Below are 22,739 nucleotides of genomic sequence, written 5' to 3'. Positions count from 1 at the left end.
CACTGATGTTTCCTAATACACCTTTTGAAGACAAAGCCCGTTTGACACATTTTATAAGAAACACAAACACAAATCCACATACAGAAGACGCGTTATCGCGGCGCAAAGCCATGTGCCACTTTGCAGAAGATTTTATTTGGAAGGGGCCAAAGCGGACGCGAGCGTTTGCCGTTGCTGCCATTTCAAAATGCACACGATCACGTTGCCTTCTGCACCGAAAGCTTGTTTCGACCAACTGTCGCCGTTGCCAAATCGACCAAAACTAGATATGAGCGTCGGGACGGGAGCTGGCAGCCGGTAGGCGGCTCGCTCGCGGCCCTGTGCGGTTCGCTCAGAGGGACTCGTCGTGGTCGGGCGTAAGGCGGAAGACGGCGAGACTGACGCCCAAGCCGAGATGCTACACGGCTAATGGCTAGCTAGCCTAGGCCGCCTAGCTAGCAGCCTCTAACGCGCTCGCGCTCGAGCTCGAGCTCACGCACACATTCACAGCTAGCAAGCGGATGGATAATCGAGCATGCTGCGGGTCAACGTCAGCAGCAATTGCAAACTTTGACGCCAGCTTCGGTAGCCCGATTTGCTTGAGACTAGCACGACCGGAAGTGGGTTTATCTCGGCTCGACTTGTTGGGATGGTCTCCACTCAACTTCCGGTGCGTCCAAATGAAATTTGTCCATGAAGCTTGGTTGTTTGTATGAGCCTTGGAAGGCAGACAGACTGCGATGGAACCCTGACCCGAACCCGTGACCCGAACCGTAAGCTTGAGCTCTGCAACGGATGTGAAGATGCCACAGCGAGGCTTCCGCAACTGAAGCAGCTTCCCTAGTTGTCATGGCGAGCCGCAGGAAGTCCAGCACGCCGTGTATGCTTCCGCTGCGCTCGGACGGGGATGCGGCGGACGCAGATCGGTCCGAGGACGACGCTGTCGCCGAGCCGTCGTCGGGTGGCTACGAGTGCAAGTACTGCAACTTCGGGACCGAAACGCTCAAGTTGTTAACGGTGCACGTGGACTCGGAGCATCCTGACGTTGTCACCGACGCGTCGTACGTCTGCGTGGAGTGCCACTACCACACTAGGAGGTAGGTTCCGCCCACACGTGGCTGAAGTACGCAAAATTCAATATACAAAAACAAAAGCTGAAAGTACAAGTACCAATTCAATTCCTGTGGAGAACAGTGGGCCAGAACTGGTCCAACAGTGGGTCCAATCTGGCCCTTGGGGACAGAGAACACATTAACTGCACATTTTCTATCAAATCCCACTCGTTTTACTCACTGCAGGGTGCACTGATGACCACTTAGAGGACATGTTGTGAAAGTGGCTGCTCCTTGCCTGATCTCTGATTTCCGGATGGCTGTGGAAATATGTACACTTGTTGATCGTACCAAGTTTGATAAAAGGTGCATACAAGATAATATAGGGAAGGTGGAATTTAAAATCAAAGATAAAAAGTAAAGAAACAAATGTTGCAAATCTGAAAAACTAGGCTTAAAGGCAAAGTGTCGGGAGCTTGGACTATTCAAAATGTTGACGCCAACATTTTTCCCTTCACCGCATATGCGTCATAGGTGCAAACGTTGGTTCTCAACTCTCACGTGCGCGCCCGCTCTCTCTTGCAGCTATAACGCGCTTGAGGCGCACAACCTGCGCCACCACCCGGGCCAGGACAAGTTCGCGCACACGGCGGCACGACCCAGCAACCGGACGGACAACCGGCAGTCACCCGCCGAGCCGGCCTCGGAGGGCCGCTCGCTGGAGACGGAGGACGACGTGCGAGGACGTGAAGACGTGGGCCCTCGGAGGATGGAAGGCGGGGGCGGGCGGGAGGACGACGCCTGGCGTCAAGGGATCGCCTTCAGCAAGACGCCCATCATGAGGAGCCGGGCGGAACCCAAGAAATTCACCGCCTCGCACAAAATGGCCACGGAAGACGTCATCAAGGTGGAGAGCGAGGACGAGATGGATGAGTATCACCATCCGCCCGCTCTGTCGCTCGCCCCCTCAGACCCGGTGGCCGCCGCCCCTCGACTGCTCCCCGTATCTGCGCCGCTGCAAATCCAGACGGGGCTGCCGCACAGTTTGCTGCTCAACGGCCCCAACGTGCTGCACGTCAAAGGCGGCGCCCTCCCGCCCGGGACCCTCCCGGCCGGGACCTTGGCCCAGGTCTTGTCGGCGTTGCAGAAGCAGAATCAGAGCCAGCTCCTCATCCCCGTCAGCAGCATCCCGGCCTACCACGCCGCCATGGACAACAATGTCCTCCTGCTAGGTGCCTACAACAGGTAGGTAGGGGGCGCATCCGCTCGCCGGTCCCTTTCCCGCTTTCTGACCCAGTGACCTGCGCAGGTTTCCCTACCCGTCGCCATCGGAGATAGTGGCGCTGGCGTCGCAGACCAAGTTCAGCGAGGAGAACGTCAAAGTGTGGTTCTCCGCCCAGAGGCTGAAACACGGCGTCAGCTGGACCCCCGAAGAGGTCGGTACCAGGCTCACGTGCGCCGCCGGAACCTTCGGGATCCAATGACCACTATATTGCGCTTGGTTAGAAAGCAAGCGCAGCGCAACTTGCGTTCACAAATGAATCGGTTCCGAAAGGTTGGCGCGACAGGGCCGTGTTCCTTCCCCACTGAAAAATTCACACGGTCATGTTTACACAGCGTAATGAGTTGAGCTGATTTTTGAGAGTCTTGAAAAGTCGGCAGACGGCGCATGTCTCGTGGGCGGGTGAAAACCCGGGAGGGGATCAACCCCGACGAAGGCTTGCCCGGCCTCCGAGCAGAGGCAAGAGCGAGGCGTTCGTCGGCTCCCGGGCCGCTTCGTGCCGCCATGACGGTCAGGATGACGCACGAGTAGTGGCTGGGTCATAGATCAGGTATTTTCCCCACTGTGGGATCAATAAAGGCATTCTTATTCTTATTCCTTAAATCTCAAGCCGAGCGGAAGAGAATGATCTCAAGATGGTTAATAAACATGTCGATTCAACAGCTTCCACGTTTTTTTCCCCCCTTCATCTCAGACAACAGACATAAAAGAGGCACAATGGGAGCACCCAGGCTCGGCTGTATGTCTTCGATGAAAGTTGGCTTTTCCAAATTTTCAAGACAATTGAAATGTTCACCAAAACAAGTGCCGCAAGCATGTCTTGGGAAGTCAACTGAAAGTGAACTCAATCAAACCTTCCGTGAGGTTTTCTAAAGTCAGTCAACCAAAGTTCCATCAGATTTACACAGAAACATGAGTCTAAAATCAACGAGTAGCAATAGCAGATTTTGGAGCAAAAAGCAGAGCGACATTGATGCCAAGATGATTGGTGAAGCCCGGCAACGCTTCTTTCAAAAATGTGGTCGTGTGGGTGAACCGAGCTTCCTCTGCATTGGGGCATCAAGTCCGCCTGAGGGGTTTTGGGAGGCTCGTTAATTTGATCTTTTTTTCGGGGGCGGGGTGGGGGCCTTTCTAAGACAATGAGTGGACTTCTTCCTTCGGAGAAGCAAACGTGGCCAGGGCTTATCGCAATTGTCGGCCAATTGGAGATCTGATGTACTTCTCGCGGCAGGTGGAGGAGGCACGCAAGAAGAAGTCCAACGGCACCGTCCAGACGCTCCATCAAAGTGTCCCTCAGACCATCACCGTCATCCCCGCCAACATGGCCGCCAACGGCCTGCAATCCATCTTCCAGTCGTGTCAGATCGTCGGCCAGCCGGGCCTGGTCCTGGCACAGGTGGGCGGCGGCGCGGGCGGCGTACCGGGCACCAGCCTTCCCCTGGCGGCCCCCGTCACACTCACCGTGGCCGGCGTCCCCGCCAACCAACCTAAAGGCGCCGAAGCCGCCGCCGAGTCCCCCGTGGCGTCTTCGTCCGCCCCGTTAGACTCTGCCTCCAAAACCAAAAAGTCCAAAGAGCAGTTGGCTGAGCTGAAGGCCAGCTACGGCCGGCGCCAGTTCGCCACAGATGTGGAGATTTCCCGCCTCATGCAGGTCACTGGGCTGTCCAAGCGCGCCATCAAGAAGTGGTTCAGCGACACACGCTACAACCAGAGGAACTCCAGGGACCTGCATCACGACAGCACGGCCGGCAGCGGCCGGGCCGGCGGGAATGACGACAAAGATAACGCCGATGACAACTTTGCTGCCGCCGCCGCCATCGTTATTGACTCCAGCGACGATGCGGGCGACTCCTCGCCCACCGCTGCCCAGGGCTCTCTCTGTGTCCCCAGGGACCGCCGCGCCAAATTGCGCCACGCCTTCCCGGACTTCACGCCGCAGAAGTTTAAGGAGAAGACGTCGGGGCAGCTCCTCATCCTGGAGTCCAGCTTCCGCAAATGCAACACGCCGTCCGACGATGAGCTGACGCGCTTGCGGGCGCAGACCAAGCTGACGCGGCGCGAAGTGGATGCCTGGTTCAGCGACAGGCGTAAGGGCGCCGCGCCCAAGGGGGCAGGCCGGAAAGACCCGCACCCCTCCTCCCCGCCTCCCGCGGGCCGCAGGGTCCTGAAGAAAACCCCGGCGCAGCTCGACATCCTGAAGAAAGCTTTCGTGCGCTCAAGGTGGCCCACGGCCCAAGAGTACGACAAGATGGCGCAGGACTGCGGCCTGCCTCGCAACTACGTGGTCAACTGGTTCGGGGACACGCGCTACGCCGCCAAGAACAGCAACCTCAAGTGGTTTGACCACTACCACGGCGGCAAGGTCTGGCGACGGCCTTGCGCCAGCGCCGGCGCGCTCCGGCGCCAGCCTGATCCTCTTTGTGTTCCGCAGGCGGACGAGGCTTCGCAGGACGGACCCGCCAGGACGCCCAAGAAGTCCAGGAAGCGTTTTCGGGGTTGGTCCAGGAGGACGCGGCGGCCGTATGCTGGAAAACAGGACGCGCACGCGCACAGCAAGGTCTGTCAAGGCGCCAAAGGGCTACACACGCGCGACATAGTCTGTGCACAAGCATCACACAAGAGTGAGCGCACCCTCATGGAGGCATCTTCAAAATTCAGTGCCGTCCACTCGCCAGGGCTTTGTCCGCTCAAAGGCCCGAACCTCAAAATGTTTCCATGTACGAGCCGACGGACAATCTCAAAACGTTCTCGCCGTTCATTCCATTGGTGTGTTCTCTGTCCGTGGACCGGATGAAACGCTTCGAGTCGCGCCAAAGGCCAAACGAGGCGCGAACGCCAGTAAATGTATTCCCCAAAACACCGAGTTGCTCGTTAAATACGCGTGGAAACCCTTCAAAGGGTTCACACTGACAACCAAAAAACAGCAAAAATGTGAACAAACACACATGCGTGTGGCCGATCGACAGAAAGTGAAGCAAGCGAGAAAGGCCGGCAAACGATTTGCAGCAAAGCGGCGCACAGACCAAATTTCAGCAAACCAAGCCCAAACTTTCAAATTGGTCAATTGCAAGCAGAGGTGCCAAATCCGGCTCCACAAAGTCCACAAACCCTGCCCCACTTGAGCCACAAGTGCTTCTACTCAACCAGCAGGTCAAGTCGGTGCAACTGTGGCAGGGTTCTGACTTTCTGGACCGGGATTTGCCACCTGTGATCACAACAGGGGCACATGTCTGCTTTTTGCTGACCTTGGAGAAAATCCGAGCAGCAGCAGCACGGTCGGTCGGTCGGTCGGTCGGTGGCCTCGGCTCTCTGCGGGTCGGTCCTGCGGCAACGCCGCGCTGGCCTCGAACGAGTTCGGCTCTCTGACTTGAGCGGATGTGCTTGGTCGGAGCTCGTCTTCCTTTTCACAGCGCCGCTTCGTTTTGCCGGTTCTGAAGAAAAGGGTCTTCCAAAAGAATCATTATTGTGGCATTCAGCAAATCGAAATGATTTGGGTCAACCTAATTGACCTCAAACAGGAGAAGCTGAGTCTGATTACTTGCAAGACATCCATCCATCTGTTGTCTAAACCATCGTTGGGAAAAAAAAATGTCTTTATAGTGTATGCAAACTTGTCGTTTCAACTGGGCCCTTTTTTTCCCGCAGAAGTCTTCGAGGGGGTGTGCTCATTTTTGTCGCCGGCGCTTTAGACATGAATGGCTGCGAGTCGACTTACCTTGAGGGGTACTCAAGCCGACATGGGAGCAAAGTGACAACGTTTCTTGGGCATTTGTCCCACGAAAAGATAGAACCAAATCTTGACCAAAACTCACTCTTAGGACATCTTTCATTTCGTACAAGTTGGAAGAGAATTGTGTGCTTGTGTGCGCAGGCCAAGAGTGGGAAGGCGTTCCTCAGGGCCTACTTCCTCCAGCAGCGAGTCCTGAGCGAGGACCACCTGGACGACTTGGCGGCCAAGTCGGACATGAGCGAGCAGCAAATCAGGGAGTGGTTCTCTGAGGTGGGACGCCGGGCGGCAGAGGGCAAGGAGCCCTTCAGTGACCACGAACAGGAAGCGGAAGAGCAGGACGCAGAAGAGCCGGCGGCCGGCCAAGTAGACGTGGAGGCCAAAGACGGACAAGAGCACCCGGAGGAGGACATGATCCAGGAGGCCTACCTTGGCGGGAACCAATCCGAGTGTCAAACGTGAGCCGAGGCCCGGTGCCGCTTCCCCGTTTCCAAAATAAGAGGCAGGACGTGGCTTCGTCACGGGTCAGCGTACGCCGGCTTTTGCTTGGGGAGGAACATTCCGCAAACGGCTGCCTGACGTCACGTTTGTGGCGGGCGGGATTGTTCCTGAGCTTTTTCTGCTGGCCTTTTCTAACCCTTTTCCAACAACCTTCGGTCCACGTTCGCAACATTGCGCAATGCAATCAAGGGACACGACAAGAGTGTACATTCCTTGAAAAGGAACAAACATTCTGAATTGGACGGTTTCCGCTTCACAGTTGGCCTTTTTAATTGAACTGTTTTGAATTTGATCTTGAACAAATTGATTTTGCTCATTTTAAACCGGTGCCCAAAAAAAGTATTGATCTAATATTGACAGAAATGAAATACTTAAAAAGGCGTTTATTTCATCTGTATATTGACCAGCTCATGGTTGTGTTGACCTCTCATTAAAGGTCAACGCAAGTTCAAATGTAATGACCTCAATTCAGCCTTCTTTCTCCAATAGTAAATAAAAACGGAAGAACATTACTCAGCCAATATGAAGCACTTGTGTGGTGCTCAGCTTTTGAGCCACATCACATCACCCGGCCCCGGCGACCCCTCGGCACCCGCCTGGTGCTTTCCCCTCCCTCATCGGCACCGAGACGCCGTTCCCGCGTCCGCGCTTGTTGGGACATGGGAAGAGCATGACGACAATGTCATGAAGCGGGACAATCTGAGGGGATTTTGGAGGGGAAGACCGCGGTGGCCTCGGCCGGCCGGACAAAATAAAGAGAGCGCTTGAGACGAGTCCTGCGCCAGCTTTTCATTTTCTTTTACTGCACGCACTTCCTGTTTGCTGAAGCCATTTTCAGCACGTCTCTATTTATTCTCCTCCTTGGCTTCGAGCGCTTCCTTGTTTGTTTGCAAGGAAAATTAAAGAGATGGAAAAAACATTGCCTGATTTTTTGGGGGACTGACTGACTGAGGCCACTCCCCTTACTGTAACAAGCTCCAGACTGCTGGTCTCATGTGTCCGGCTCCACGTGGGGGCGGCGACCCCACGGAGCGCATGAGGAGCCCGTGGGCCTGTTCTGAAGAGAGCCCATCAGTGATAGGACATTGTCATTTCCTAGGCATGTGATCATTTGAAAATGACAACACTTGCATAGTGATTTTTCTGTCTTGGGGCCCACACAACAGAGACACTGCAGGCCAGAGGTGTCCAAACTAAAAATAACAGCGTTCCAAGTGTAGCTGTCAAAAGTGGGGGGACGGGAGTAGTGGGGACTACCGCAACTACTACCATGAGAACCTTTCTAGATATGCAAAGACACAAATCAATTTACAGCTGAAAGCCTTGACGTAGCACTTTTTCAAAACAAACAATGTATCGTTTCCTGATTGGTTAGGGTTACTGTGGCAAACCAATTCAGAGTGGCCCTTGCGTCTTTCTCATTTTCTGTGCGCAGCCCCCGGACGAAAAAGCTCGGATACGTCCGCTATAAGCCCAAAGGCGACAGGGGAAGATGCGGGTTGCTTGCGAGCAAACTGCCTACGGTAGGGAAAAAAAAAAAAAAAAGATTCCCGTTATCACGACTGAATCGGTCCCAATTGTGCCACCGATGAAACAGGGGCACTTAGAGGAGGGCCGACAAAGGAGACGCCCCAGCATCCATGCGTCATTGGGCTAATTTTCAGCCATGCCCGCCCACAAATGCCGGTCGACTGAAAAGGTGCGTTTGCGATATCTCAACGATTCATGTACTTAGAAACACATCTCTGAATTTCCTCTGAGGTGTAGGAGCGCGCGTGTTTTAGCTAAGCTAGCTGGCGTCCGTTTGGCCGATCACCTTCCATTCCAATGGGGATGTTTCCCCCTCGCGGAGACGCAGTAGAGACGCACCAGCATACAGAACAGGTGTCCAAGCGGCTACAGGTTCCGAGCAGCCCAGCTTGAACAAAGCGTGGCGTCGCGCTAAAAGTAGCGAGTACCAATGACGAGAGTATAGCGCGTCAACATGTGGCGTCTGTCACATTGGCGTTTGATGTATAGCGTCGGCATTAACCTGCATTAACTCGCCGAGCGTCTGACGCTCTTCAAAGCGTCGTTTGAGTCTGTCACTTCCCACTTAGCGTTCGTCTTTTCTTGGCGTTCGCCGAGCCAACTCCCGGAGGAGCCCGGGCCGCGCGCGCCGCTACCCGTCGGGCTTTGCCGGGCCCGCTGGAGCGGCGGGCGGGGCCGGCAGGTCGGGTCCTTCGGGATGACGGACGACCATCTTGCTCGCTCTCACCGCGATGCATACGCGCCGTCCCCCGGCTCACGCTAGAGGACGCCCATCAAGAAGACAGTGCGATACGCCCCAGAAAACCGCCCCCCCCCCCCCAACCCAACCCAAGCAGGTTCCCAAGGCCAAACGGAGAAAAGGCGCTGAGGCGGTAAGACGTTTTGGTTTTGCTGCAACGTGTTTAGACAGCAAGTTGAAAGAGTGGCTGATGAAAGCGTGCCGCCCGCCGTCCTGACAGGAAGCGTGATCAGAAAAGGCGGCCAACCTCACGGGGACGCCGAGCCGACTCTCACTTGAAAAGCAGACAAATCAAGTCGGCGCCATCAAAGCGCTCAGGTGACAAACTCGTCAACGTGAACTTGTCTGCCTGCAACAAAGTCACCTTCAACTTTTCCCGCCTTTGATCGCCACTCAAATGTTTCGTCTTTGCGTCTCCTTTTTATTCCCCAAACTTTCAGCATAAAAGACAACGGAGGTTGTTAGTGAGATGCTAACACGCTAGCAGCTGCGCATGTGATCAACGAAGTTCAACAACTGATCAAAGCGGCGCCCTGAAATTCATCGGCTAGCGAGGCGGGTTAGGCTTGGGCTCGGGCTGTCAAATCAGCCTACGCTAGGGTGTTTTGGCAGACCGGCGGTCCTAACGCACGCACACGAGTTCGAGATGGTGGGGTCCGATCGATATGTTTTTGGGGAGGCCAAGGCACATTCAAAGAATTCCAACAACCAATTAATTCCAAAAATATGAAATGAATAAAACAAGGTAGCTCTGAATGACCGGCAGCTCATCGGACTGGTTGACAAGACGTTGTCCTTTTTGTATTTGTACGTAACGGAGGAATTTTCACGTAGAAAACACACAAACGCTATAACTCACCCAAAACGTTCTCCTGGTTGCCCTTCTGGCCGTTGTACGAGACGGATTTGGGAAAATGTGGGACATGCTGGCCTCCATCTCCACTCACTACAGACAAGCAGAACCTTTGGCCGTCCGAGCAAAATCAACTCGGGACCTCCGGCAGCAGCGACGTTACACGATCGATCATTCGTCATCATGGGTGGAAGTGACGCCAACCATTGGCGCCTGGACTGCGTGCAGTCAGCGCTCCCTCTGGTGGACAAACATTGACAGCAAATCATTCTGTGAGACATTTCACAGCATTTGCGGATTCGTGAGACACTCGAGAAATAGATCAGCATTTCGTCTGAAAAAGTCCCGCCCATTGTGATCTTTTAGGGAAAAGGGATAACACGGACCGATAACTGACCGTTAAAGATAGCGAGCACAAGATGGCAGTGTAAAAAGCATTTTATTGCAGGACATCACAAGACTTGGAGCCGGAAACACAAACGTGAGCCTAAAGCGACGGCTGCGACAAAAAGGTCGGCTCAATGAAGAAGCGGCGTGTGCGCGAGGAACAGCCTTGGCCTGGTCCAAATGCTAACTGATAGGAATCAGGTGCCGTTTAGCACGTGTGCGTTAGCTTAGCATCAACATTCATGGCGCCTCTTCAGGAAGTCAAGACGACGTGTGACTGCGCAACTGAGCGGACTTCGACATTCATCAAGTCAAAGGACACTAAAGTAGGGAGGCACCGATATCCCTTTTTTGGGGGGCAGGGGGGAGCGGGCTGACGTCACCATCACGTCTCGCAGTTGTGATGAAAACGTGCTTGATCGAATCAAATATTGTCCCAAAACAAAATCAGGCCTGGGCCGTGACGCTCGGACTGCAGGGCAGAAACAATTCCGCTTGCCAGGTTTGGTTGGTCGCACCGCTTGTCTCGAAATATTCATTCACGGTTTGTGCCGCAACACGGCCGCTAATGTCGTTGACCGTCTTTGGCAAAACGTGTTGATATCCAGCGAGCGGACTTTTGATAGACAAAAGGAAAAACAAATTGCACATCGGGTTGGTCAAGCGGTATCGCCGCCGCAGTATCGGCACATTCGTCCCGTGCCAGTACAGACGGTACGGTATCGGTGCGTCCCTACACAAAAGTACACACCAAAGTATACACGGCGTGCGCGTGAAGCAGAGGGGCTTTTTGGGTGCCTTTGGTCCAGTCGTGTTGCTCGTGCACGTGACATGAGGACGCTCTCGAGTGGTAGCAAAGCAAACAAGTGTAGCGTGTCCACCTTGCGACATGCTGGGAAAGCGCAGCAGGAAGCTGGCTGGCTAAGCCCAAAACACCACCTCACTGCTGCACACTTCCAAAAAGTCCAAAGTGCTTTCCTTTCGTTGTTTTAAGAGTCGATTTCATGTGACGACCACCCGCCACAAAAAAAAACAAGAAAAAAAAGAAAAGAGACAATAACCCTAAGCCCCCACCCCCCACCCCCCCCCCTCTCGCTCCTCCTTCTCAGCAGGGGAGTGGCGGGCGAAAGTCCAGGCACAGCTCACAACAACTGACTGAAGTATTGCCAAGCTCTGTGTGTGTGTGTGTGTGTGTGTGTGTGTCCATGCAGCATTCTTTTGTTTCGAAACCAGTGGAAGCAGGCAAGCATTTCAAAACAAAAGAATCTCTCACACGGTCACACACACAAACTCGCTGACGGTCTCAGAGTGGCTAAAGGTACTTCCAGCGAGTAGGAAGGGGGCAGTGCCAAAAGTGTTGTAGTTCAGTCTCCATGACAACAAAAGTAGGTCCCAAAGTCAGCATTAAAGAGGACATGAGGGAATCAAAACGGCTGCCAGACAACCTGAGGGAACGCGTTAGCCGCACCAGCTAAGCGTAGCAATCGTTTTGGGGACACGTCTCCTGTCAATCATCCTGTGGTGGGCGGAGGCTCTTCATGTTGCCAAGGTGGCGTCGTTCTCAACGTGTCCAGCAGGAGATGAAACAGACGATTGTTGTTATTCGCACCTGAAAACAAGACCAAAGAAACTAAGTAAAAAAACAAAACAAAAACAACATTCATTGAGCAGACTTAGCTTGTTCCTGCACTCGTTGTGATCGGGTGGGGGGGGGAAATGAGTGACACTTGTAAACCGATGCCGATGAGCGACATGCGGCGACAGCTGCCATCTTGTCGAGCCTGTTTTCAGTCACTAGTCAAAGTGAGGCTTTCATGGTTTCGGCACCACAGGGGGGCGCCGACGACACCCGCTGCCGCTATTTTGGGCACAAACGCCGATTGGCTTTGTGCAAACGCAAAGTGGAGCAAACCCATCCAAATATGAAAATAAGACCTTACGCGCCAAACGCACCCGCCCGTGAGCAAGTGAATCGTTAAAATAGCACAAACCGTCCCAGAGCATATGAATAGCATTTGTAAACCGCAAGTAAGATTGAAATTGGAAAAAAAAAAAGCAGAAGACGTACCAGGACACTGGCACGCATGGCATGTGGTACAAATGCCAATGACTACTTTGCTAACGAGCCATTTGATGAGACTCGATGTTTTTTCTTTCCGTTTCAAATGTGCGGCAAGCGCTTAGCAGCAGATCAGCTATCAACTTCAATTCAATTAAATTATCTTGACAAGTTTAGCAGCCTGCTTCCTTGCATCTGCCTGTGGGACCTCCACCGGAATCTCGCGTCACGCTGCTGTTCGCCATTAGCCGCTAACCAAAGCTAGCTACACCGCGGCTAACAAAGCACCTTAAAAGGAGCGGGATGTTTTGGCGCCACCTTGCGGTTTTACAGCAAGTTCAGAAAATGACACCATTTGCCGCAAGACATTTTTCACCAAATAGTTGGTTGCAGTCCACAGGAAAAAACTCACAGGAGAATTCTTGAAATTGGGGAATGGCAAATAGGCGGGGCTTGACTGTCTGGTTTCAAGAGTAGCTACAGGAGGAAACGTGTCAGTCAGCGTGTGAAAATGAGCACAGAGGTGCGGATGCGCTACCTGCCGGCGAGGCGGTCTTGTGGCTCGCCATGCTGCGGGGCGCTCAGGCCGCGGGCGCGCGGTTCCATCGGCCGGCCCGGCCCCGCCTCCAGACCCTTAACGCCGCCTTCCTGGCAGCGCTCACGGGGGCTGGACGGAGCATTTTTGTCCGGGAGCCCCGCACCACCATTCAGTCCGTCGCGATGGAAATATTCCGCGTGCAGTGTGGAACGGCTGTCACAGAACCAGCGCGCCAGGTCCACGCGGGCCAGTCCGGGCCAAACCTCCGACGGAGTCGTCCCTTCGGTTTGTGCAAAATGCTCCTTGAGAAGCGGCGCTGAGCGGGAATTTGGAACGGAGGGGGGCAGAGGCATGGAGCCACTTTTACCCTCCTCCGCACCAAAACTGAACTTGTGAATCCCATTAAGGGGCAGAGTTGCATCTTTGTCGACCTCCGTCCTCTTGGTGCCCATCGAGTTGAGGAGGGCGAGTTCCAGGTTATCCCGGAGTGCCCGGCGCTCCGCAAACCAGCCCTCGATTTCCCCATGGGACAAACCGGCGGCGACGGCCAGATTGTCGGCGTCGCCGTGAGAGAGGAAGCTGTTCCTCAGGAAATGCTCCTCCAGGATCTTCAGCTGCTCCGCCGTCTTGCCTTTCATTCTTTCCAGCAGCGGGAACTGAGTGAGCAGCGAGGAGGACTTGTGCTGGCAATCTACAACCGGAAGCTCGCCGGCCTCCACTTGCGCCATCCCGTCGCTGCGAGTGAGTGTCGCCGCGTCGCCCGAACATTTGGAGAGTGTCCCGCACATCCCGTCGGCTTCCGCCGCGGGGACGAGCATGACGACCGCGGGCAAAGCGCCTGCCTCTTCCGCGCTCGGCTGTTCCTGTCTTGGAATGCCGGTGGGGACTTTAGCTGGAGTGTAGCCGGACTGGATGATGGGGGGCCTCCTCAGCTGAGGGCTGACGAGTGAAGGCAAATTTGGGAACGTCACATTAGCGGCTGGCAGAGTGTTACAAAGCTTCTCTTTGGAAAGTCGCGGCATAAGTAATGAGCTTTTGAACGACGGGGCAAAGATAGGTGGCGGCGCGATGGTGGGCCGCGTTAAGGACTCCGGAAAGATGATGGATGGCAGCGACACCACCGGTTTGGTTTTGGGGTTTGAAGGAAGCTTTCCCTTGGTGCACGGAGATGATGATGATGATGATGATGATGATGATGATGTCATTAAAGGCACAGCAGGGGGCAACTTCTTCATCTCCACTGCGAACGGGGGAAGTCCTGCCGGTGGAGCCATCGAATGGCACTCTTCTTGAGAGGGAGCCATCAGGCCCGTTTCTTTGGGGTCTCCTTGACTCGGGGCCACTGCCATGACAGGTCGCTTGGACTCAGGACCGCAGCGAGCCATCGGGGACCGTTTAAGCGCATGTCCGGAGCTGACGGCGACTCCGGCGGGAACGTTTTTAGCCAATACGACACTGGCCGAACTCGGGGCGGCTGCTTGGAATCGATGCTGCGCGGCCGGCGGCGGGACGCGGGTTGTGAACGTGTGATGGCCGGCAGGGATGGAACCGTTGAACATCTTCTTCCTGGCCTCCTCCACCTCCTCCGGGGACCAAGTGATTCCCTGCTTGAGCCGCTGGGTGGTGAACCAAACTTTAATTTGCTCCTGCGGGTGCTTGGAAGCGGCCGTCAGCCAGGACAGCTCGGCGTGTGTCGGGTAGGGGAACTTGTTGAAGGAGGTGATCAGAGTCAGGTTGTGGTCCAAGGATGGGTCGTATTTGGCGCTGTTCAGAGGAACGGCTATTTGGGGTTGGCAGTTGTAGTTGGGTGGGCGCTGGAGCACGGGGGCCACATGGGACAGGTCTTGGAGAACGGTGGCCTCGGGAATGATGACGGTGCCGTTGATGTTGAGTGCCGCGATCCCATCCTTGCGGTTGGAGACTCGGCCGCCCAAGCGGGGGCCCTTCGCGGAGTCTGCCGATTTCACCGCGCCGTATAAGCAAGGCGGCAACACGGAAGCGTCTCTTCCGGAACGTTCTTCGGGAACGGGACGGCCCTGGAATTGGATCGTCTGCTCCAAGATGGTCTGATTGTTCTTCTTGATCCTCTTGAATTTGAAGTTGTTCTCGTCGGGATGAAGGCTCTGGTTGTGCTCCGTGAGAAGTTCAAACTTTTTGGTGTTGAAGTCGCAGACGGCGCAGTGGTACAGCGGATTGAGAATCACATTGGGGTGGCTGGAGTCCACGTGGTCTTTAAAGTCTTGAAGGTCCGGACACCAGAACGGGCAACATTTGCACTCGTAGCCCTTGGACTCTTTCTTCTGAGCCTCGTGGTCACATTGAGACATTTCACTTTCCCGCTCGTCTGGTTCACCTGACAGCTCTTCTTCTGATGTCTCAGGGAGGAGGTTTTCCTGGTCCGGACCGTCCACGTTCTGATGGGAATCACTTTTTTCACCAGGCTCAGACTCGTCCATCAGATTGTCTTGCGACAACATTTCCACGTCGAACATTTCCACATCCGGTGCCTCCTTCGGGTCACATGGTCTGAGGACCTGGACCATGCAGGGCGCGGAGGACTTTCTGCGACCGGGCATATTGACCTTCAAGGCGAGGGCGACGAGGGACTGACGTCAACGGGAGAGCGGCGCCGGTTTCCAGCGCTTCGCATGGACTGTGCCGGCTGGGCCGGGGAGGGTCCTGAGCGCAAGGAAGCGGGCGAGTGTGGCGGAGCGGTGAGCAGGGCTCCGCTTCGCATTGGCACCGGCGGTGGATTGTCAGCTGACAAAGACTTTGCGAGGGCTCATTCCAGACCTGGCCGAGAGAAAGAGAGAGAGAGAGAGAGAGTCACTGCAGAGGAAGCCATTTTGGAGAGAGCAAATACCAACAAGAGGAAGCCAGTCCTTCATTTCAGTCTCTCCTTTCCTGCGTCACCTTGACAATACTCTGCCGCCTCCTTGCCCTGCCTGCCCCCGACAGGAGTCATCAGTCACAACACCTTTGGCCGTACGGCCGGCCGCCTGTGGGTCAACTAGTCCTCGGCTTTTACTCGGACGCGTGTCAGTAGTACAAGCAACCAAGAGCAAGGCCTTGTGTCTTCGGCGCTGCCGGCATAGCGACGATTAAAAAAAAGAAAAGAAATAAAAGAGAGAGAGAGAGTCTAGCAACAATGCCAAAAGTGCTTCTCAGGTTAGCACTGTTCTTATTTCCTGCACGGTGGAGGCAAAAGGGGACGTTGTCCTGGCGAGATTTGTGGAGTCCCAACTAAGATGAGTTGCTGGTTTGGCTCATCATCTTGAAAACGACACAAAATGATTCACGCTATCCACATGTTTTCATGTCAATGCTCTCAGTGGTGACGCAATGTTCATTAGGGAAGGACCGATTATCGGCCGGGCCGACTATCAGCATTTTGACGAGTATCGGCCGTTTTTTTTTTTTTTTTTTTTAACAAATCGGATGGCCGATAAAAAAAATCAATTTAAGAGTATAAACTTCAAGGAACTTTTTCTTTCAATTCTCAGTCACTGACCCTTGGAACGCTAGGCACTTTAAGATACGTGACATTTCTAGGATTTGGCAAATTTGGAGAACTTTATTTACTGTAGAAAACTATAGGGAGCTATTGTTTCAGTTTTCGTGTCACGTTTGAAGACATGCTGATGACCGTGGGAGCTCCCTAAACATTATTAGAATTTTACAACAAAATGTATCATAATGATTAAAAAAAAATATATATGCAAATCTGACAATGTGTTCAATAAACATGCTTAAAGACGTTTCAACAAAGTTAAGAGTTTGAATTTCCTTTTTAATTCTTGATATTTCCTTTTTATTTAAAAAATGAATATCGGCTCTCAGCCTCCTTGATTAGGACTAATCAGTATCAGTCCTAAAAAAACGCGCAATCCAGTTGGCCCCTCGGGGAAATTCCTTAGCCAGCCGCTGGTCTAAGTGGCTAATCGCACAAATTTGTGCCGCCGTTTCAAAGCCGCTCAACCACCAGGACAGCACTGGGGCACCCCTGTTCTTCACTTTCTTCCTGCCTCTCCCAAAATCATCACTTTCCAGGCCATTTTCCACACTTGCCACTTGACAATCATTTATACAAATAACCTCACGCGGGGACGAGCCCAAAGTACCCATTTGTGAAAAAAGGCAAAATTGAAACGGCCCAATGGGAGCAATAATGACCTCCTTTCTTCACGTTTCTTGACCGACTCAAAGTATCCAACTTATGTAGTGGGAATTCTACTTTTCAACAACTCAAAAATGGTCCAGCATTTGCCTGGAGCATTCAGGCGCCAAAATGGCCTTTGCTCCTTTCCGCTGTTATTCGTAAGCGCATTTGGTGAACTGGTGGTTGAGCACCAGAGACGCAACCTCAAGACCCCCAAGCCAACCGTGGTCACACGTTCGACAGGCGCACGAGGGCCGGCCGGAGGAAAGAAGCTTGAAGTGGGCGGCGGCCCGTTAGCTGGGAGGACGCTTTGAAGAGGAAGATGAGAAGAGGAAGATGACGAGCCTTCAAGCCAAAACAAACATCCTTTGATCAGTTGGGCTCTTAACGAACTTCATTACGATTCATTTGCATGACTTCACACGCAAGCGTGATGAAGAACCCGCGTGCACCACGCCTGTCTGCGTGCGAGTGGTTATTTGGGGTTGGAGGGGGCTGAGGGAGGTACATTGTGTTGATGTTACCACGGCAACAGCAGCAGAGACACAATGTGCCCTTGTGGCATCACAGAACATGAAGCAACACGCGCGCACGTGCACGCGCAGGGAGCGATTGGACCTCACAAAAGCGGAAGTGATGACCGAGAAAGCGATTGGACCGCAACATCTCAACTCTTCTGTTGTTGGCAGGAAAGATGAAAAAAAATAAAAAATTGGGTGAAACGAGGATGACTAAATTCATTAAACGCGCTCACGGCCTCTCCCAGTAGTGCATTTTGGGTTGTTTCCGTGGCAACGGGCCCAGTCTGGCGGCCGGCGCGAGGACGGTATAACAAGTCGACTTTGAAACGCAGCAAGACCGTAAAGGGGCTCGAGCGCACGTCGTGTCGTCTTGAACGGGCCACCTGCGAGGTGCGCTGCACCAAAATATGTACTCATTGAAATTAAATTACAATTACGATTATGACACTCACAATAAAAAAAACAACCAATGATTAATATGCATTAATGTCTTTTGACTTACCTTGACAAACAAGACAATTCCATCATTGTCGCAGAGATGTTACAATAGTTGTCGGACTCAAGTCATTTGTCAGCGTTCATGTCTTGTCTTCACATGGATGCACTTAACCCACTAAGGGCGGGAGCGCATAACCGCATTTCTACCACTAAAGCCGGAGAACGTATACATCATTTTCTTTTTTTTTAAATCCAATTCTCTGTCTCTTAGTCAATGAAATGCATCAGTATATACATGTGACGGTGTCGTGAGTTGTCGGAGGATATCCGGAATCCTTTCGAGGAATAATAGCAGCACACTGGGCAGTCGATCGCGGGAGCTCTGCTCTAAGTCACGGCAGTGATACAGACGACACGCTCGCGGACTTTAAAGCCACCAAAGGGTCCAAACGCGATGTATGCTTAAGATATATGTTGGTAGACAATGACGATTTCGACGTCTTGGCAAGAGAATACTGATTGGAAAATACTTGATTTAAAAAAAATTTAAAATAGTGCTTCACTTGCGTCTTCGATTGAAGATGAATTGATTGAATAAATTTGGGCCGGTGTGAAAGCCACATGTCTACGCTCTCAAATTCTTTCTTCTTTATCTGGTACAGGGGCTGAGACATTCATTATTTTGTAGGCGGCGAAAATGTCAGGTTTTCCAGGGTGACTCCAGGCTTGAATGGGTTAAAGTGGTGACTGAATAATTGCCCATTGGGTGATAGGCCATGTTCGCCGCGTTGTCGGAGGCAGTCCACGAGCCCTCCTTCTTCGATCCCCTTCATCAAACCACGTTTCGACTCGGAACACTCCCAGCATTGTTCATCTAAACCTTGCGCATACGTTTACACAGGTAACGACCAATCGCGACTCACCTGTTTTCTGAACCTGAGCCCTTAGCAACTGTGATGTCATTTTCAGTCGACAGGAGTGAAAAAATGGCCACCACCTGAGATGGCAAAAAAACGGATGGATTCTGCGATATTCAATCGACACAGTATTAATCAGAATGCCGCGTTTCAACTAGTGGGCTTGCATAGAACATATTCTTGAAAGAAATAAGTTTGGGTTGACTTCCCCTTTAACTGCAAACAATACAATACAATACAATTTCATTTTATTTATATAGCGCACGGGAATAATGAATGCATTTTATTGAATTGGAAATGTGTACAAGAAAGGAAATAAAATAGTGTGGAAAATATTTTTTTCAATTGACAGTAAATAGTGGGAGACCTTCACGAAGGTCCAGTGGTCACATGATATGCAACCAGGACAAAGTAGTGAGTTGGCTGTGGCAATGGCCAAACACTGATGAGGGCACCGCTAGAGGGGGCGGGGCTACATAGTGGCCGAAGGTGCACGCTAAAGATGAGAACACAAGTCTGACCGACAGGCGCTTGCGCCACCAAAAGGCGCTTACTGGGGACAGGCAACCCGTGACATCAGTGATCACTTTGAAGACGAGCCCGCTACTTACCAAACTGCCTCTCGGGGGAGGAGCTTGACGCCGGCGGGCAAGGGCCTGTGGTGGCGAGCGTACGGACCGGCCTGCGGGAACACAAAGCAAAATATGCGGTCAGGAGCTGCCGTCGTCACCGTTGCGTTGCATGACAGTTGTCTCAACACTGAAAAAGTGCACCTCAACTTCAATACTGTGTGTGTGTGTGTGTGTGTGTGTGTGTGTGTTTTAGGGCTCAACTCAATTCATCTTTTTATTTTTTATTTTTTTGATTCAATAAACATTTCGTCTTTTGCATGCCTATACTCAAAACGCGGACATGATTTCAAATGGACAATGCAGAAAATGTACAAACAAACTGACAACTCAGTTACTAGTTTGGTCCGTAACATCTGTCAGAAAATCGGCAGAAATGTTGATGATTGTTTTCCAAAGTGAACGTAGGATGTTTGCAAAGGTCTTATTTTGAAGAAAACACACACAAAGACAACCCGTCTGCTTTCAGGGAAGACTTCAGAAATCAGGCACAATAGACCGTGAAGAGGCTGAAACTCCATTTGGACAATTTCATGTTCAGCAAGACCTCTAAACGATGACACCACAAATCAAAACAGCCGTCGATTAATTTGATAGATAAATTGTTGACGAAACGGATTAATTGTCGCACCTCTAAGTGTGTTACATGGATCGGAAGCAAGTTGAAGCCTTGGGCACACACGAAACAAGATGGGCTTTTACTGTGAAGGGTCCCGAGGAACAAATAACCTGCGACCTCCACAACACGCAAGACGCCAAGTCTTCGGAACCTTTGGTCCGGTCACGCCTTCATTGACATCCGCTGCTGCTTTCCACAGCAACCCGCCTGAGTGACATAGGCAGGCTGCCCGGGCTGAGCGGAGATCATGTTCGGGTGAGACACGCCCTTGCAAAGCCACCAAAAAGAGGCACACGCATGTTAGCGGCGCATTTGAGCGCATCGGGAGAGCGCGGCGGCTGGCCGCCCGCCATCTTGTGAGATCTGAGGGTAGATTGTTTCTTATTTTTAGATGCTTGGTTCCCTTGGGGCGCTTTTGGTGAAACGGGTTTATCTGGAAATGGCGCCAGCTCGCCAACAGTTGGATGTTTGTGCTCAACAGGCGGTCACATGATGTTTGTTTGGTTAAAGGGGGCGTGGCCAAGGCCACTGCCAGCGGCGAGCCAGGAAAACAGCGACAAGTCGTCTCTGCATATCCATCGTCCGTTTGAGAGCATTTCAAGACCCCCTGAGCAATACAAAGTTTGTGTCAAGCATCTTCTGTTTGTCAGTCATCGGCGGCAGAAGAACCACGGGTTTCACCCAAGATGCCCGTTTCTGACCCAAAAGTGGAGAAAACGATCTCGTTGGGGAAAGAAACCTGCCAAGTGCAAGTGTACAACAGACAGGAATTCAGTACTTTGTGCTTGCAAACGTTCATGTATGGGGAAAAAAAAAAAAAGTATTTTTACTCATTGTATATTTTTCTAATTAACGGCCAATTAATGGCCTGTAATTTTTCTCTGCCAGATATTGGAATCGGCATCTGTCTAAAAAAAACAAAAACAAAACACCATTATCGGTCGGGGGAGGGAGTCAAACACGCAACCTTCTAGTCATGTGGCACATTCCAAAGCGCTTTCCACATCTGTGCCCCCCCCACGCAAAAAGGTCTTCAGACGCCCCCACGTTCCTCAGCCCCCCCCCCCCCCCCTTCCCAGTTGACAATACCAATCACACTACTGAAACTCCACATGGACGCACGCACACACTGTTCCTCCACAAGCAGCAGATCGAGCTGATTGGCTGCCATCATGACGCACGAGCGTCACAAGACGATAGGCTGACATGGCGGCTAACTAGGTGTGTGTGTGTGTGTGTGTGTGTGTGTGTGTGTGTGTGTGTGTGTGTGTGTGGGTGGGTGACAGCACAAAATAAATAGGACCTAGATGATGTTTTGTTCCAGCGGATGGACAGCAGGAAAAGTTTGGGGCGTCCGAGTCAAGCATGTGCATGTCCCCACTTGCCGCAAGAACACGAACAACAAAGCACAAAAGTTGGAGCGAAATCAATTAGTCGGCGTTGCGGCAAAAAAAAAACGCTGAACGCAATTCAAGTGTCCGTTTGACTAACGGAGTGGGAGCATTCCGGATTGACGACGTTACCGTGGGCAGAGAAACAATTCACGCAAAACTAACAACACGTCCAACGACAAGAGGGACGTCGGGGGCCAGCCGCGCCTTTGCCGACATGGATGACGTGACGTCACTCCGACACTCAACGATGTCGGGGGCCAGCCGGCCCTTTGCCGACGTGACGTCACTCCGACGCTGAAGTCCTGCTGGCTCCAAGAAGACGCGTGACGAGGACGCACGTCGCTCACCTACACCAAACACCGCCACAAATTCAAATGAACACCAAAACCCTTTTTGCACACAACTTGCTGATACACTACTGCCTCGCTCGTGACCTGCACACGACAAAATGTTGACACTCTGTCTGAGCACCAGCACCCACCCACACACTCAGACAAACACAGACACAAACACACACACGCAGACGTACTCAGACTCAAACACACAACCAAAATCACCCAAATAGTCGACCACGTTGACAGCCAGACCCTAAAAATCCACTAAGAGGTCTACAAACAGACGTCCATCGTGGCAGTGTGAGTTTACCTCGGATGACCCCGGCGTCTGACGTTAGCTTAGCATCGTCACATGCTGGTTTCCAGCAGGACAAGGCGGACGAGCAAGCGCTCCAGCGAGCCCGCAAACTCGGCCGGGCAAACAACCCGAACACAACCGGAGCGGAACCGCAGCTAAGCTAAACAAGTTCGCCGGCCTGCTCGCCGGTCGCAAGCTAGGCGGCTAACGGCTAATATTCGGGATGTACTTTCACCGGGGCTAGGGGGTCGACCAAAGTTGTCCCCCCACCCCCCGACATTAAAGACAGCGGAGCTCGTGGCTGCGTGACGACACAACAACTCTCGCCGACACTTGGGGCTCTGTCGTGGACAGAAACAGCCGCTCTTCAAAGTTGACTTTTGCTACTGCGACTTGCTCCAAAAGGACCAAACGGAGGCGCGACAAGTTGGCTCAGTGTCCGGCTTGCTTCTTACCTGGCGGCGTCGCGTCAAGCTTGTCGCGCGTGTCGCAGCAAACAGCCAAAGCAGTGAGAAAGCGCGCGCGCGCGCCCGCACAGGGAAAAAAAAAAAAAAAAAAAAAAAAAACTCCCGCTGCACGACACGCCACGTGACCTTCTACGTCATCACTCATTAGCATGTGTGCAAATTTTGACGTACCCGCCCACTCCCCCGTGCATATCACTGGGACGTGCTGGTGGTGAGGTCACGCGAGGTCTACGGATGGACGTCACACCTCGCATCCTGTGATGCTGTGACGTCACAGCCTGTTGCGTCAACTTTGGACCGATGATGACAGATTGA

At 52.7% G+C, this 22,739-nt stretch overlaps 3 protein-coding genes across 9 annotated transcripts; 1 reads left to right on the top strand and 2 right to left on the bottom strand.

The window, feature by feature from the left end:
- Window positions 1–36: 36 nt before the first annotated feature.
- Window positions 37–9,959, bottom strand: LOC147131823 (uncharacterized). The gene is made up of 4 exons (XM_086013969.1): window positions 9,670–9,959; window positions 5,559–5,758; window positions 1,273–1,351; window positions 37–1,097 (listed from the first exon to the last, which is right to left on the bottom strand). Exons 1-4 carry the CDS (start codon window positions 9,745–9,747, stop codon window positions 1,062–1,064), a joined length of 393 nt encoding a protein of 130 aa, XP_085870095.1. The 5' UTR covers window positions 9,748–9,959; the 3' UTR covers window positions 37–1,061.
- LOC147131824 (zinc fingers and homeoboxes protein 1-like) lies at window positions 132–7,314 on the top strand. The gene is made up of 6 exons (XM_086013963.1): window positions 132–1,076; window positions 1,617–2,276; window positions 2,341–2,467; window positions 3,545–4,675; window positions 4,745–4,870; window positions 6,185–7,314. Exons 1-6 carry the CDS (start codon window positions 829–831, stop codon window positions 6,500–6,502), a joined length of 2,610 nt encoding a protein of 869 aa, XP_085870089.1. The 5' UTR covers window positions 132–828; the 3' UTR covers window positions 6,503–7,314.
- A 124-nt stretch (window positions 9,960–10,083) lies between the features above and the next one.
- On the bottom strand, window positions 10,084–22,525 carry LOC147131822 (zinc fingers and homeoboxes protein 2-like). Of its 7 annotated transcripts, none has more exons than XR_015082023.1 (5): window positions 22,413–22,525; window positions 19,294–19,364; window positions 12,648–15,440; window positions 12,522–12,586; window positions 10,084–11,908 (listed from the first exon to the last, which is right to left on the bottom strand). XR_015082023.1 is itself a non-coding variant. In XM_086013966.1 (5 exons), the coding sequence occupies exons 4-5, from the start codon at window positions 15,221–15,223 to the stop codon at window positions 11,650–11,652; spliced, it is 2,586 nt and encodes an 861-aa protein (XP_085870092.1). In that variant the 5' UTR covers window positions 15,224–15,440; window positions 18,689–18,762; window positions 19,294–19,364; window positions 22,413–22,525; the 3' UTR covers window positions 10,084–11,649. The 7 variants fall into 7 exon arrangements, 4 of the variants coding, with proteins under 4 accessions (XP_085870092.1, XP_085870090.1, XP_085870091.1 ...); XR_015082024.1 differs by having other exon boundaries at window positions 10,084–11,831; XR_015082025.1 differs by having other exon boundaries at window positions 10,084–11,659.
- Between the last annotated feature and the right edge of the window lie 214 nt (window positions 22,526–22,739).

The sequence above is a fragment of the Filicampus tigris genome, chromosome 18 (assembly GCF_054856515.1).
Source record: "Filicampus tigris isolate MCC_2025a chromosome 18, RoL_Ftig_1.0, whole genome shotgun sequence".
In the NCBI taxonomy this organism is placed as follows: Eukaryota; Metazoa; Chordata; class Actinopteri; order Syngnathiformes; family Syngnathidae; genus Filicampus; species Filicampus tigris.
This window is presented reverse-complemented; position numbering and strand designations above follow the sequence as displayed.

Excerpts from the sequence above, each read along its gene's own strand:
- LOC147131824 (XM_086013963.1), top strand. The coding sequence starts at position 829 with ATGGCGAGCCGCAGGAAGTCCAGCACGCCGTGTATGCTTCCGCTGCGC. Across the intron at positions 2,277-2,340 it reads CTGCTAGGTGCCTACAACAG|GTTTCCCTACCCGTCGCCAT; the intron begins GTAGGTAGGGGG and ends TGACCTGCGCAG. Across the intron at positions 2,468-3,544 it reads TCAGCTGGACCCCCGAAGAG|GTGGAGGAGGCACGCAAGAA; the intron begins GTCGGTACCAGG and ends TTCTCGCGGCAG.
- LOC147131823 (XM_086013969.1), bottom strand. The coding sequence starts at position 9,747 with ATGGAGGCCAGCATGTCCCACATTTTCCCAAATCCGTCTCGTACAACG. Across the intron at positions 1,352-5,558 it reads CTGCTCGGATTTTCTCCAAG|CCATCCGGAAATCAGAGATC; the intron begins GTCAGCAAAAAG and ends ATATTTCCACAG. Across the intron at positions 1,098-1,272 it reads GGTCATCAGTGCACCCTGCA|CCACGTGTGGGCGGAACCTA; the intron begins GTGAGTAAAACG and ends TGCGTACTTCAG.
- LOC147131822 (XM_086013966.1), bottom strand. The coding sequence starts at position 15,223 with ATGCCCGGTCGCAGAAAGTCCTCCGCGCCCTGCATGGTCCAGGTCCTC.